At 42.5% G+C, this 15,399-nt stretch overlaps 1 protein-coding gene across 1 annotated transcript in view; it reads left to right on the top strand.

Annotated features, from left to right (window-relative positions):
* Nucleotides 1-15,399, top strand: part of ABCA13 (ATP binding cassette subfamily A member 13) — a 416,147-nt gene that overhangs the window by 175,132 nt on the left and 225,616 nt on the right. Inside the window, exons 36-38 of the mRNA XM_014828402.3 lie at nucleotides 10,460-10,597; nucleotides 11,619-11,799; nucleotides 14,084-14,302. Coding sequence (XP_014683888.3) covers nucleotides 10,460-10,597; nucleotides 11,619-11,799; nucleotides 14,084-14,302 — 538 coding nt within the window. The remainder of the gene's footprint in view (nucleotides 1-10,459; nucleotides 10,598-11,618; nucleotides 11,800-14,083; nucleotides 14,303-15,399) is intronic.

The following is a 15,399-nucleotide window of genomic DNA, read 5'->3' as shown; positions in this document are numbered from 1 at the left end:
GTGCCTGTTGGCTATAGCATGTCTTCTTTGGAAAAATGTCTATTCCTATCTCCTGCCCAGTTTTTGATTGGGTTGTTTGTATTCTTGTTGTTGAGCTATATGAATTCCTTATATATTTTGAAAATTAAGCCCCTGTTGGATATATGATTTACAAATATTTTTTCCCAGTTGGTGGATTGTCTTTTCATTTAGTTAATGGTTTCCTTTGCCTTGAAGAAGCTTTTTAGTTTGACTTAGTCCCATTTGTTTATTTTTTTCTTTTATTTCCCTTGCCTGAGTAGACATGGTATTCAAAAAGATACTACTAAGACAGAAGTTAAAGAGTTTACTGCCTATATTTTCTTCTAGGAGTTTTATGGTTTCAAGTCTTACATTCAAGTTTTTAATCCATTTAGAGTTAATTTTTGTGTATGGTGTAAGATAATGGTCTAGTTTTATTCTTTTGCACATGGCTGTCCAGTTTTCCCAACACCATTTATTGAAGAGACTTTCCTTTCTCCTCTGTACCTTCTTGGCTCTTGTGTCCAAAACATGGATGGAGCTTGAGGGTATTATGCTATGTGAAATAAGCCAGACAGAGAAAGACAAACACCATATGATGTTATTCATATGTGGAAGATAAACACATAGATAAGGAGAACAGGTTAGTGTTTACCAGAGGGGAAGGCAGTAGAGGGAGGGTGAAAGGGGTATAGGGGCACATATGTATGCTGTTGGATAAAAACTAGACTATTGGTTGTAAACTTGATGCAATCTATATAGAAACTGATATATAATAATGTAGACCTGAAATTTATACAATGTTGTAAGCCAATATGCCCTCAATACAAGAATTTTTTTAAAAAAGCATCCAATAAGCATAAAGACCAGCAAAAACAGGTTACCCTCAGCAGTATGGAGATTAACATGAAATTTGGCCAGAGATCCAGAAGGATCTGAATTTTCCCCTCAACCATCAGGACCTAAGGCCTGAGGATCCTGGGGCAATATTGTCACGTATTGAAGTAAGGCAAAGGGACTTTTGATATTCAGCCCAGCCTTTCCCCCTAAATCCCATTGTGGAAGTCTAATCAACTGGACAGGAGTCCTGGGTGAGCAAATCCTTTTGCCCAAACTAGAGGCAGAGAAACGAGACAAGTCAGAGGGATTTTCTTCTTCAGATCAGAGCAGAGCTGCCTTCTGGGCATTTCCAGTGAGTGAGCCCTGGGTCACTTCTCCAGGTAGAGCCAGCTTCAGGAAAGATAAAAAGGGAGAGAGACAGACAGAGAGACAGAGAGACAGAGGGAGAAACAGAGAGAGGATGGGAGAGAGAGACAGAGAGAGAGAAACAGAAAGAGATAGGAGAAAGGAGGGCTGGCTGTCTTGCAATTCTGCATCTTTTGGAAGCATGACTGAATAAAATCTGAATGAAGTAGGGTAGCAGCAGTAGCTGGCAAGGGAAGTGGGGAGAGAAAGGCGTTTTGGTCTTATTATTACTATTGTTATGGTTATTATTTAAGATGGGTGGCACAACTGCATGCTTGTGTGCTGGTGAGAATCATCTGGTCTCAAGGAAACACTGATGCTATAGGAGCAAGAGGAGAGAGGAGCTGGAGCAGTGTCCATGAGTAGGTGAGAGGAGCAGAGGGCTCAGGCCCCACTGGAACACAGAGTCCCTTCAGGGCGTGGAGAAGCTGTCTGTAACTTGCTGGCTGTGTGGCCGTGAACCTGGGGAGTCTGGGGAGGCTCTCTTCTGGCTTCCTCTGTCTTCTTGGGGCAGTAGGGGTCACAGGCTTTGGCAGAAGGTGCAGTGGGGAGGAAATGAGGGACCCGAGAGTGAGGACAGGCAAGCATGTCTCTCAGCTTGGGGCACCCTGTGCAGCTCTCAGAGGCCCCTGGAGGTGCTTGTCGTGGACGTGAGTTGAATGTAGAGATGAAAGCTCTAGTCATACAGAAACAAAAGCCAAAACAAAACAGAGATATCAAAAAGAGGAGATAAAACCATTATTGTTTCTAGTTCATATGCAAGAATCAGCTGAAAAATAGGTATAACCCATCAGATGGCTGGTCACAAATATACACACATAAAAATTTGGTTCATATGCCAAATTATTGGCGTTTCTGTGGAATTATATGTGTTATGTTTTTTTCTGTTTTCAGTTTTTCTACTTCCAACATGCATTTCTCTTATAATTCAATTAAACTACAAAAATTAACTATATGTTTTATTTTTTGTTTTTTCAAAATTCCAAATAATTTAATAAAAAGAAAAGAAAGCAAAATTTTTTGAGGGAGTGGTGTATACAACTACATAGTAGGGAAAGAGACATGTTTTGGGAACAAATTAATATGATGTTGTCTGAAAGAATTTAATGCAGCAGGTTTAGTGATGAAAAGCCCTTTCTTCCTATTCTTCCTTAAGAAAAGGTGTGAGAGACTTGGGTCCTGTTCTTCCCGGAGGGGGCTAAAGGAACAGAACTATAAGTAAAAGGTGGATGTGCTGTGAGCGAGTAGGAGGCAGCGTCTTTAGAAGGGTAATGATGTGCCGTGTAGGTGAGCTGGACTCCAGGTGAGGGACAGGGTGATGAAATCTACTGGGAAATGGGGCTGCCAGGCCTGTTTGGAGTCTGAGCCAGCTCTGATCCTCCTTCTGTCTGCTCAGCTCTCCTGCCAGGTGGTGAATACAAGTGTTGGCTCCTGATAAGTCTTGCGTGCTCTCTCTCTCTTCTCCTCTTGTCTTTGTCCTCTCCCACATCTCTCAGGCTGCCCACTTCCTGGCCTTGCTTCCCATGTCCTGTGACAGTTAGCAGCTTGGGCTTATATTGTTGGCACCCTTGAATGTCCTTAGGACAAGGTTTCCATTAATTTTCTGCTTCTTGCACCTCTGAACCCCAGAGATTAATTACCTGGCCAAATGTTGCCTCAAGTTGTCCAAAACACTGCTCTGGAGAAGGGGAGATTTGCCAAGTGGGGTGGGGGATTTCCAGAAGGTGTTTGAAAGAATATAATCCTAATGTTGCTACATCAAGCTCATGGAGGAGGACAAACTAGAGAAATGATTCCACCAGAAGAGATTTCTTCCAAGAGCAGGAAACACTCAAACGACTGAGCCCTAAAAAAATTGAACGTATGATCTCAAAGAGATATTGGTACACCTGTGTTCATAGCAGCATTATTCACAATAGCCAAAAAGTGGGGGCAACTCGTGTGTCCATCTATGAATGAAGGCATAAACAAAATATATTATATTCCTACAATGGAATATTATTCAGTCTTAAAAAGGAAGGAATTCTGACACATACTACAACAAGGATGAACCTTGAAGACATTATGGTAAGCCAGTCAGAAAGCAACAAATACCGTATGATTCCATGTATATAAGATACCTAGTGTGATGGTTAATTTTAGATGTCAACTTGACTGTGTTAAAGGTTGCCCAGATTACTAGTAAAATGTTATTTCTAGCTGTGTCTGTGAGGGTGTTTCCAGAAGAGATTAGACTGAATAAAGAAAATGGCCCTCACCAATGTGGATTGGCATCATCCAATCTGTTGAGGGCCTGAATAGAACAAAAACATGGAGGAAGGATGTATTTGCTCTCTGCTTGAGCTGGAACATCCATTTTATCCTGCCTTTGGACATTGGAGCTCCTGCTTCTCAGACCATCCAGTTTGAACTGGAACTATATCACAAGCTTTCCTGGGCCTCTGGCTTACAGACAGCAGATGATGGGACTTCAAAGGCTCTATGATTGCTTGAGTCAGTCCTTCATAATAAATCTCTTTCTATGTGTTTATACATGTCATACTTGTTCTGTTTCTCTGTTGAACATTGAATAATATACCTAGAGTAGTCAAATTCACAGAGACAGAAAGTAAAATGAGGGTTGCCAGGGACTGAGGGAGGGGAAGGTGGGGAGCTGGTGTTCAATGAGTTTGGAGTTTAAGTTTTGCAAGATGAAAAGAGTTCTGGAGATTGGCTGCACAACAATGTGAATGTATTTATCACTGAATTGTACGCTAAAAATGGTTAATGTGGTAAGTTCTGTAATATATATTATACCACAATTTAAAAAAGAGACTGAGCCCTTGAGGGAGGTGTCTAGTGTGCATGAGTGCCACTTTCTAGATCCTGTTTGATGGGAAGGAAAGGGAATTGGGTGGGATCCTGGAGGAAGGCAAATGGGCTGAGAAAATCTGAGTGATGGTGGGAATGCCCTGCCTGGGAGAGAGTGCTGAGTCATTCCTTGTCCTGCGAGTGAGTGGATTATCAGCTAAGCTGATGGTTTTCAGAAAAGCATTTTATTTTCTTCTAAAAGCTAAATGAGGTCAACTTGGGGCTCAGAGGAAAAGGAAAAACCATTTTCCATAGGAGACCAGGAGACCTAAATGACAAATTTGATAATCTTTTGGAAAGATTTTGGCCATATGGGCCCACTGTGAACTTGCCCACATTGGGTTGCGGAAACCACTGTCTCCTGTTCCTTCTTCCATTGCTCTTCTAGTCTTACATGCCTTCAAGCTCCTCATTCTCCTCCTTCCCTTTAGGGGAAGGTCAATATAACAGCCCGTTGTCTCCATGCACCCATACCTGGAATCCCACTCTATCTCATGGTGAATTTCTATTGCTTAACCTCTACCGGTAACATCTACTTAGAAACTTGAGCTTTCAGTTATCTCAAAACCAGCTCTTACCCTATATCCGTACCCATATATACCATGTACCATATATACCACAAATTCCATATCCAACCAGAGACAAAGATCTGCTGATGGGTGTTCTAAGTCTCTTTTACATCCATGTGAGTGTACCTTGTCCAGGGAACGTCTCTACTCCTTCATCAGGTCGTGCAAATTGTTCTGTAAGCTGAAATGAGTTATGATTCCCAGCCAAACTGTATCTATACCTTGCAAAGGGAGGCAAAGGCAAAAAAGATCTGGAAGCAATTTTTGAATTATAAGCATTCATCTCTGCTTTTTGCTTTGAGAATACGAGTAGTGAGTTTTTATACTTCTATTTGTGATTGAACCACCAATTTTAGCTACTGGCTAGTTAGGAAGGAAGACCAGAGTCTATTCTAGAATAAAAGATCAAAATCCCACGATCTTTATAATATAGGTATAAAAATAAAAAGACAGAGTTGACCACAGATGACAATGAATATTTTTCCTTTTTTTGTCGTGCAATTGCTGATTCTACTATTTCGAAAGTTAAAGGAAAAAATGATGTTGGCAATTTACATATCCTTAAATAAGATAGATTACTTATTTTTAACTTTAACAAAATCCGCCAATAGTAACAAAAAATGAAATTGTTAGAAAATATTGATTGGCTTTGAGATTCCTAAGGAGGATTACAATTTCTAGGAGCTCTCTGACCAGTTAGTTCTTTTTATTTTTTTTATAGCAAACAATTTTATTTATTTATTTAAGCAAGATTAGCCCTGAGCTAACATCTGTCACCAATCCTCCTCTTTTTGCTGAAGAAGATTGGCCCTGAGCTAACATCTGCACCCATCTTCCTCTATTTTATATGTGGGATGCCTGCCACAGCATGGCTTGACGAGTGGTGCGTAGGTCCACACCCGGGATCTGAACCAATGAATCCTGGGCCACCAAAGTGGAACATGTGAACTTCACTGCTGTGCCACCAGGCTGGCCCCCAGTTTGTTTTTTTTAAGACAAATATTTTGTAATACTTGCTTTACTCTCTTGAAATGGAATTCACAGATGATGAGGATGACTTACATACATGATTCAACAACTAATGTAATGTCTTAACTGTAATATAAAAGTAAAAAAAAGTAATTTGCAATAAAATAATATATAAATTCTCAATGCTCAGGCATGACTTTATTAGAACACAGAATGAGGTACTCAGATGCCTCCACCTACTTGTATGTAGTAAGTTTGGATTTAAGGGAAGAAAAATGATCAGAAGCCATTTGGTACTAAAATTAAAAGAAATATATGCTTGGAGATAAATGTAGACACTAAAATAAAAACTAATATTAAGGTAAGTAACAATAAATGAGGCTTATCTGTATACGATAAAAAAAGATGGAAATAACTTTAATAAAGTAGGAAAAATGTGGGAGGAAAAATTAGACACCAATGAAGTTGATAAAAGAATGATACTTTTGTAAATGATCTGGGTCTTATTTTAACAGCATACTATCAGATAATTCTCTGCATTGTCACATGGGGTGAGTAATGATGAAGTATGATAGAAGACACACGTCTTACCATACCACTCCATGTCAGTGCCTACATTTGGTCTCCAGTTTTCTAAAGACTTTGGTAATCATATGCTTCAGTAGGTGACAGGCAAGGGAGGATGGATTAGACAAAGAACAGACATATTAGAGGGCTTACAGAGAAGCAAAGGGATAGATCCCTGGGAAGAGCATGAGAATAAGATTGAAAAATAGCAGGAAACCTCCACATTAATAATTTCAATGTGCAATTTTTACAAAATGAATTTATTACTATTTTGCTATAAAATTTAAAAAATATTTAGAATGACAATAACGTGAAATAGTTTTGAAAAGACCATCATTAATAAAATTTAGTACATTTTATGAAAATCTGCTGATTTAAAAACATTTGGTTCTAACTTTGTTAAAAGCAGGCTCAAATCTTTTGTCACATATTTGTGTGGTGTGAGCCACATAGACTGCTATAGCTGTGCTGCAGTGCAAACTCAGAAACAATGAGTTGGCATCACATTGATGATGTGGTTTTCTGAAATGATGAGTATCTCCAACTTCTGCATCAAACCTTCCACTGGTTTATGAGGTGGTTGCGTTCCTGGAAAATTCAGTGCATATTAAAACTTCACAGAAAGTTTGGGTTTGTATGTCCTAGGCTTGAATAACTATAAAGAGCTTTCACTTGCATGAATGCGTGTGACTATTCTCACAGAATGCAAGTACGAGACAATTCGCTATTGGTCTGGGCTGGTCTCCATCCTTGTAGGAGAGCTACCATGCCAGCACTTATCTACTAAAGGTGATTTGTGTCATCCTCATTTACTAATGATGACTTTGTTTTCTCTATTTCTGATAGTTTAACATCTTGGGGTCTTACTGACCTTGGAGGGACTGCCAATTCCTAGAGATACTAGAGGATTTGCCTGTGAGCATCCTTTTCATGTGCAAACCAGCCACTCCAGAGCCCACACCCAGCCCTTTCATCTTTCAGAGCCCTCATACTCTGGACCATTATCCCCCTGCCCTAATCACCTCAGGGCCAGTCAATTATGGAAAGCTTCTAAATACCCAGATCTTGCTGAAATTATTCAAACTGGCCAATCATAAGCCTGCTTACCCTTCCTCACCTGTTCCTTGTCATGGAAACCACAGTAAAGCTTCTTGCCTGTGCTTCCCCCTCCCTCCGTCTTCGTCCTGACCAACACTGGTGCTTCCCCATGTGGCCGTGCGTGGTATGGCATGCCCCCTCCCTCACCTTGGAAACTGTGAGAACCAAACTATCTTTTCAGTGGCAGTCATCTCCTCATCTGTTGGCCTTGCCATGCCTGACTAATAACCAAATCTACATTTTAAAACACCTAGTCACTGTGTCAACCCAAATGCCCCTTCTATTCCAAAACATGCTAGGAGAGTTTTAGCAAATTGAGAATCATTCAAAAGTTTCCCATGGTTAGGATGGTCTCATGCAATCAGGGGTGGGTGAGAATTTTGCCTCCCTCACACACAAACACATAAACACGTATGCACACCCGACACACAAATGCTTTTCTCTCCATTTTCTTCTGTCTTTTTTATAAAGCAACTGTATGGGTACTGACCTCAACATTTCTCAACGCTGATGTCTGATCAGGAGACCCTGCATAGATCCACAATCACATCATTTCCTGGCCTGCAGTGTTCAGTGTCCACCGCAGGTCTCCATGCTTGCTTGAGAGCTCACAAGCGAACATCTTGTCCTCTCAAAGAGCTTTCATTGCATGAACTCTTCTTTATGTGCTTTCAGTTAAGTTTGATTCCACTTGATCTGTCTAATCTCATCGACTTCTTCTTTTATCACTGTCAGTTTTGGGGGGCAATGCTAATTAGTTTCCTGTCCTGCTTAAGCCAGCAGGCAGTTCCCCTTGAGGAGAAAGGCTCAATATAAGCTGAGGGCCTTTGCACATATTCATGTGCCCAATTACATTTGGTGGTGTGAGCAAGATGCATGTGCTTTTAGAGTATTCACTTAAAATATGTCTGAATTTATAAGCAAAATGAAATGCAAAAGAGAGCTGGGGAGCTGAGAGGCTTCATTTAGATTAATGGATTAATTAGGAGGATTTTAAAAGTCCAGACAGATTAGAGCTGGGATGGGTTAATTAGCCAATCAACCATTAATATTCAATTTATTTCCAATTTCTCTTTTCTAACTCTGAAAGACCTCTCCTCTCTCTCCCCTCCATTCCATCCCTGCAACCATGCCCCTACTACAGGCCCCATTCTACTTCATCTGGACCATTCAGCGTCCTTGTGACTCCTTCCCAGGCCTCTGAGTGCCCCCGACACCTCTGCTAATTTGATGTCTGTAACACCCATCACCAACTTGCCCTCCCGACAGGTGGTGCTCCCTCATGCCAGCAATGGCAATGGTGGAGCATGGTCGCCTGAGCAGGGTCCCTTTGCAGAAAACTGCTGCTTGATGATCCAGAGGGAGAGCAAAGCAGCCCCCAGCATTTGCAGAATCGTTTTGCTGATGTATTTGTTTGCTGATTATCTCCTTTTATTTCTACAAACTCATCATTCTTGCATGGGGACGGGACCTTCTTCTATTATTCCCACTAGGTAGTTGAAAAGTGGGGTGCAGGAGCTGAGGCAGGTCTCCTCGCTTGTTTGAATCAAGAGCAACTTGTTTGAAAGGGCAACTGAAAGTATCCTTGCTGTTGCACACATGTGTTCAGATGGGCAGCTACTGAGAGAGACCGGCTGGTGGTTAATTGTGTGGCTTCTGTAGCTTGCCAGTCTTGTGTCCTCAGAAAAGCCTTGCTGGACCCCTCTTCCACTGGGAAGGGAAAGGTGATAATAGTACCCCCACATTGGGTAGTGGCAGGACTGTATGAATCAATACAAGTAAGACCTTGGACAGTGCCTGAAAGAGAGAGAGTGTGGAATGCTGGCTGTGATATGATGGAAACATCCATGTGCTGCTTATCCTCTTCCTACTTAGGGATGCTTATTAGTTGCTAGAGTCTTGGAGGATACCCTGCCTGCATTAGCATTGTAGGGCTGCCATAACAAGTATACAGACTGCATGGCTTAAACCACAGAAATTTATTCTCTCACTGTTCTGGACACCAGAAGTCCAAGATCAAGGTGTTTGCAGGGTTGGTTTCTCCTGAGGCCTCTCTCCTTGGCTTGTAGATGGCTGGACTTAACCCTGTGTCCTCACATGTCGTCCCTCTGTGTGTGTGTGTGTGTCCTAATCTCTTCTTATAAGGACACCAGTCAGATTGGATTAGGGCCAACCCCAATGACCTCATTTTACCTTAATTACCTCTTCAAAGACTCTTTGGCTTAAATACAGTCACATTGTGCGTTACTGGGGGTTAGGACTTCAACATCTGCATTTTGAGGACACAATTCAACCCATAACGGATGCTAAATACTAGACAGAGTACCAACTCAACACCTCCCTTCACTTTCAAAAGATGACATGCCCACATATTTTCCTTAGTGATCATCTCTTTGCATCTTTGCGTCTTCTGATTAGAATGTGTGAGGGGTTGTGGATCTCTCCTTTGCTTGATGGTCAAAGTGCTAACATAGTCTTCATGTTGGCCTTTATCTCTTCAATCACTCGGAGAATTTAGACCATTCATCAAACGTAGGCTAGAATGGATGTGTTCAAGAAAATCGAGAAGGGTTAATAATTAAATCCACTTTCATTCTGACATATAATGAGGGCAAAGTGACTATTAAGAGGACTGAAATGAATTTGGAGAATACATTTGCAGAATGTTGGCATGTCTCATATGGAAATGTTAGTATTATGAATTATTCTTATTTGTTGAAGTCTTAATTGAATAATGCCTTCATGCTTTTAATCCATGTCTGTTAATCCTTGCAAACATCAATGACAGACACAAGTAGAGTGACAGCTAAATGACAGGGCAGTGGAACACGAGGTGAGGCTTTACCCGGGGAATGTTCAGCAATTATTCAATGGCACTTTTATTATTAATAAATACCTGCCTGTTTCTTGGGCACTGCTGAGAAACCCTCTTAGGTGAAGTGAGCAGGTGGCCCTGGGTCGGCTGAGGAGGGAGTGTGAGCGCCCTCTGCACGGCTAGTACTCTGTCGCCAAGATTGTCAGTGGCTGGTATATGGGATGTGTACTGAACATGTGAACATGGAATAACATTTCATGTTGACTAGTTAAGATTGTCTATTCCAGAATCTTCTTCTAAATAGAAAAAATAATTGGCCTGATTTTAATTGTCTCTTACTTTTTAGGAACATTCGGTTTAAGAAAACCATGGTATTTCCCCTTTACCGCATCATATTGGAAGAATGTGTGTGGTTTGTTGGAGAAAAGGCAATTCGCTCTGAGTTCCAATCTGTTCTTCTTCAACAAGAACTGTGACAGTAAAGGTTTGTGAAGAGTAGCACTGTTGGATATGTGTCTTTCCTTTGGGTCAGTTTTATTTTTGTTTTTCATTTCTGGTCGAGCCTTTGTAACTCTGTGCATTGTTCCTGAGGGCCCCCTTTCAGTCCGTCTTGGGCTCAGAAACATGGTGATGGAGCCAAGTTGCAAGAAAGAATCCACTGGTGATGTTTATTTTGCTTGAGCCCGGGAGCCCCAAAATCTTAATCCTCCCTGTTGTTTACACTGCTCCCTATGCATTACATGCATTTATGTCTAGATTACAGTTCAGTAAAATGAAGCTCCAGTTCTAACGTGAAGTTGTGTAAAAAATAAAAGCAAAGGTGGACAGCTACCAGGTGTCGTACAATTTAGGATTTTCAAAGTGTTTCACACATGCCGGCTTATTCAAGGCCTCTGTGAGAGAGAACATGGCTGCCCCTTACCAAGGAGGGGCACGCATCCCAGAGCAGGGCAGGACCGGTATCCTGTGCTCCAGTCATGCCCGTTCCTGGGGCACTTCCACAGAAGCCCAGCTTCAGAGGGAATCTGCAGATAAACAAGCTCCTGTCAGGATAGTTTTATACCATAAGTCAATATTGTAATTTTTTTCCTGATTACACAAATATGAATCCTTTTAGATAATTTGGAGCACAGCAGGCACCTATTAACTCTTACCTCCTGGGGGACTGTCACTCTTGGACATTTTGGTGTGTAACTAACCTGCCTGTTACTTTCCCTCTGCATATGTAAAAACACTTGTGTGTGTGTGTCTGTGTGTGTGTTTATTTTTCTTTTCTTACAAAGTGGTCAACACAAGCGTACAAAGCTTTGTAATCAGCTATTTCACTTCATTCTTGCCATTATATAATTTGCCTTTTGATTTTGGTAGAGAAATATTTTGAATCGCTTTGCAAGTTTCACAGAGCTAGCATTCAAGCTCAAGGCAGCCCACCGAATTACTCAGTGTGACCATGATTTAGAATGCTCTTGAAGTCTTCTCAGGGTGAATGTGCATCTTCCTCTCAGGGTCAATGCCGCAGAACAATGAGGCAGAGCTGGAAGGAGGCCCCCCAGGCGTCGCTCTGATGTCTGTGACCAAGGACTATGAGCGCCACAAGGCAGCTGTCCAGGACCTCACACTCACCTTCCACAGAGACCAGATCACCGCCCTGCTGGGGACCAACGGCGCCGGGAAGACCACCGTCATGTGCGTCCCATGTCCCCTCTATAAAGCACGGGGCTTGGTTCCTCACAGTGTCAGTTTACCGTGAGACAGGATGCCAGGTTTCTTTTCTCCTTCTTTTGTTTGGAGTCTCAGTGCAGAGTTTGGAGGCATAGAGGAAAGATAGAGCCCTCACTCCAGAGCGGCCGTGTGCCGTCCACCGACAATTACATTGTAGGTCTGGAACAGATTTAAAGGCAGCAGGGGCATGGATTCTTTTTTTTAATCTTTAATTCTTTTATTTCCTAAAAGTAATTCACCATGTTTTTACTTTAGTCTTTGAAAGTCCTATGTCACTTTTCATTTTTTTCTTACAAAGTTTGATTTTGCTTGCATATCTATAGGAAGATGAAATTCAGAATGGTGTTTGCCAATTTTTTAAACACCTGAGTATTTTTTTAGTGTTCTGCTTTTGGTGTGGTTGTGTTTTTGTGAAGGCTTGATTTTTGGCTTGGGATCCAGTGGCTTCAGATTTAATTAAAGAATCAAATCCTGTGATCCTGGAGAAATAATGAACTCAAATGTTCATGGCCACAAAACAGCCCAGAGCTGGCTGTGGAAATGGGGCTTGTTTAAGGCTAAACCACCAAAATTATTGAATTTCTCTTTTGAATAAGCCACTTACTTCTTGTTTTTTTCAGTAGGACTAAAGCATGCTTAGTTAAGATAATGAAAAGGACTATTTGCCTCAAACTTATTAGCAAAGGTAGAAAAATAACGTACATAAAACTTCAAAGATCTCATACAGAAAGTAAATTGAAAGAAAAAAATGCAAAGTTTTCTCCTTTTCTTGGATGTTGAAATAGAGTGGAAGAGCCCGCTGAGTACTTTTCTAGTGTTTTCAGATTGGGAAAGTAAACATTGCACAAACAATGACCGGAAAGCAGCATTGCACGTCGTGCTTTTACTAATGCACATTTCTTACAAGGAAAACCTGGCGTTTGTGTTTAGCAGAACGATGAAAATTGAATTTGGAGTTTCTCAATGTTTCAGGGTTCGCTTACTGCATCGCCTTTGGTGTGTGTTTGAAGTACGTCAGGAGCCATCCTTGGGGCTGTGTCTTTCTGGCGGTTCTCAGATGACAGGCCAATTAATGAGCTGGTCATCACTATTTAAAACAAAAAGCTCTGAGACACATAAGGAATGTGTATCCCCAAAAGAGGCTTGAAAATAAGCAAACAGTTGTTAATCACATTTATTGAGGTGTAATTTATTTACAAGAAACAATTTCTGTTTTAGTGTATAGTTTGATGAGCCTGGATACAGGTTTGGCTACAGTTGGAAAAAAGTGCCATGGTGGAGATGCAGAACATTTCCACCCTCTCCGAGGTTTCCTGTGCCCTCTTGACCCTGGCCCCCGTGACCCCAGATTTTCAATTTGTCACTATAAAGTAGTTTGCATTTTTTAGAACTTCATATAAACGGAATCGTGCATGGCTTCTTTCCCTCAGCACGATGCTCAGAGATTCACCCGTGCGGTGTCCTATCGGCTGTTTGCACTTAGCATTTCACTCTGTGCAGGCACCACAGAGTGCTGACCTCACTGCGCTGGCCATGGAGGCTGTTTTCAGTGTTTGTCAATTGCAAACAAAGCCACTATGAACATCTGTGTAGATCGCTTTGTGTGGACACACATTTTAATGTCTTCCCGTAAGTACTCAGGAGTGATTTTCTAGGTGCTGTGGTAGGAGACTGTCTAACTTCTTAGAAATGAGAAAACAGTCTCAAACGTAAATAATAAGCCTCCTGAACCATGGAGCCCAGCGGGGCAGTCCTCAGGCTTCCTTTGGTCGAGGCAGACAGGTGAGTTTCTGGAGATGCTCGAGTTGTGATGGTGTTGACACGGACAGATGGCGTGGGCGCAGCAGGAGGAAGACCTGGCCACAGTGTTGGGAGTCGAGGTGTGCGTTTCTCTTGACTTTTGCTTAATTAGAAGGACTTAGGTAAATATGCCATTTCTTCAGCCTGTTTCCTCATCTGTAAAAACAAAGTTGGATTTAAAATCTTAAACTCCCATGCGACTATAATGGTCTAAAGTCACAGCATATCATAAGGGTGTAAAACATTATCCTAAGCCCACATTTCTAAGATTAAGCCACCCAACATCCCGCTCAACCACCTCCAACTTTTAACTGACTGTGTAGGAAGTAGGGCGGTGGAAGGTGTGCACTCTTTGCAGGGTGCGTGCATCGCGCAGAGCTCACGGGGTCACTGGTGTTCGGAGCAGCAGCAGCCTGTGCTCTCCCTGCTGACTTATTTTCTCTGGCAGATCCTTGTTGACGGGACTCTACCCTCCCACTTCGGGAACCATCATCGTCAACGGCAAGAACCTGCAGACAGACTTGTCTACGGTCAGAAAGGAGCTGGGGGTGTGTCCTCAGCAGGATGTCCTGTTTGACAATCTCACCGTCCTGGAACACCTGCTGCTCTTTGCATCCATAAAGGCGCCGCAGTGCACCCAGAAGGAGTTACGTCAGCAAGTCCATAAGTCAGTAACTGTCACCTATTTGCTCCTCCCACCCTCTGCCCTGTGTGAGTTAGTGAAGGGTACAGAAAGAGGTGCTTTACAAAAATCTCCAATGTCTATGTTTATGCGAAGAGAAAATTAGCAAATAGCTCTTAACCCTGGAACTATGACACAGCCAACAACACTGGGAATACCAGAGAAGCCCTCTCAAGGCAGACGGAATTGATTTGATTTGTCCTTGAAGTGGGGGTAGACAGGAGAGTGTGGCACAGGCCGTTGGTGGAAGTTTTGTGTCTGGAGCGTGGGTTCATGTGGGTGTACTGAAATGAAAAGGAGGGAGAGGGAGACATGGGAACTGGTTGTAAAGAAAAGAATTAGTCATGCTGAGGAGTTCAAACTTTATCATGCAAGTAGGTGATCACGGGCAGGAGAGGCCGATCAGCCTGAGATCTGGGAGACTTATCTTGCGACACTGGAGCAGATAGTGTAGCCATGGGAGAGATGGGAGACCGAGGGGCCCCTGAGAGCAAGAGGTGATGAGAGCCTGGTTTACAGCCGAGCCAGTGGGGTTCAAAGGATGCCCAGAATTGAAGACCATTCAAACTGAGAAGGAACAGTCCATGTTGACCAATTGGCTGTCCAAGGTAGTGAGAGGAGGAGTCCAGGAGGAGCACTGAAGGCATTTTAAAGTGGAATAGCATGAAGAAGACCAGAGTAGAGAACACATGTATGGGGAGAGGTGGAAGGGAGTGGGGTAGCCAGGATGGGCCAAAAAGGAAGATTCTGTCATCTCGCTGAGGACTGGTAGAAGCTTAGACCAGAGGGAGAAGGGAGAAACCAAGGTCCCTGGTCAGAAAACAAAGTGGCAGTTGAGGGAGATGAGCTTGGAAGGAAGGATTGGAGGGAGAAGGACAGTAGCCATTGTGGAATCCTTAATCCAGTGGCAGAGCCATCGATCCTGAAAATAATGGCAGTTGGCTGTGAAGGCTGTCTGCCTGTGCTGAGCTCTGCTCCCTCCAGAGGGTGTGTGGCTCTGGGCCCGCGAGGTCAGCGTGGTATCCTTGGCATTCTCAATTTGACAAAGCAGAACATCAGCCAGGGCCTGACATGGAGGAGGA

This window comes from Equus asinus, chromosome 1 (assembly GCF_041296235.1).
Source record: "Equus asinus isolate D_3611 breed Donkey chromosome 1, EquAss-T2T_v2, whole genome shotgun sequence".
NCBI lineage: Eukaryota > Metazoa > Chordata > Mammalia > Perissodactyla > Equidae > Equus > Equus asinus.
This window is presented reverse-complemented; position numbering and strand designations above follow the sequence as displayed.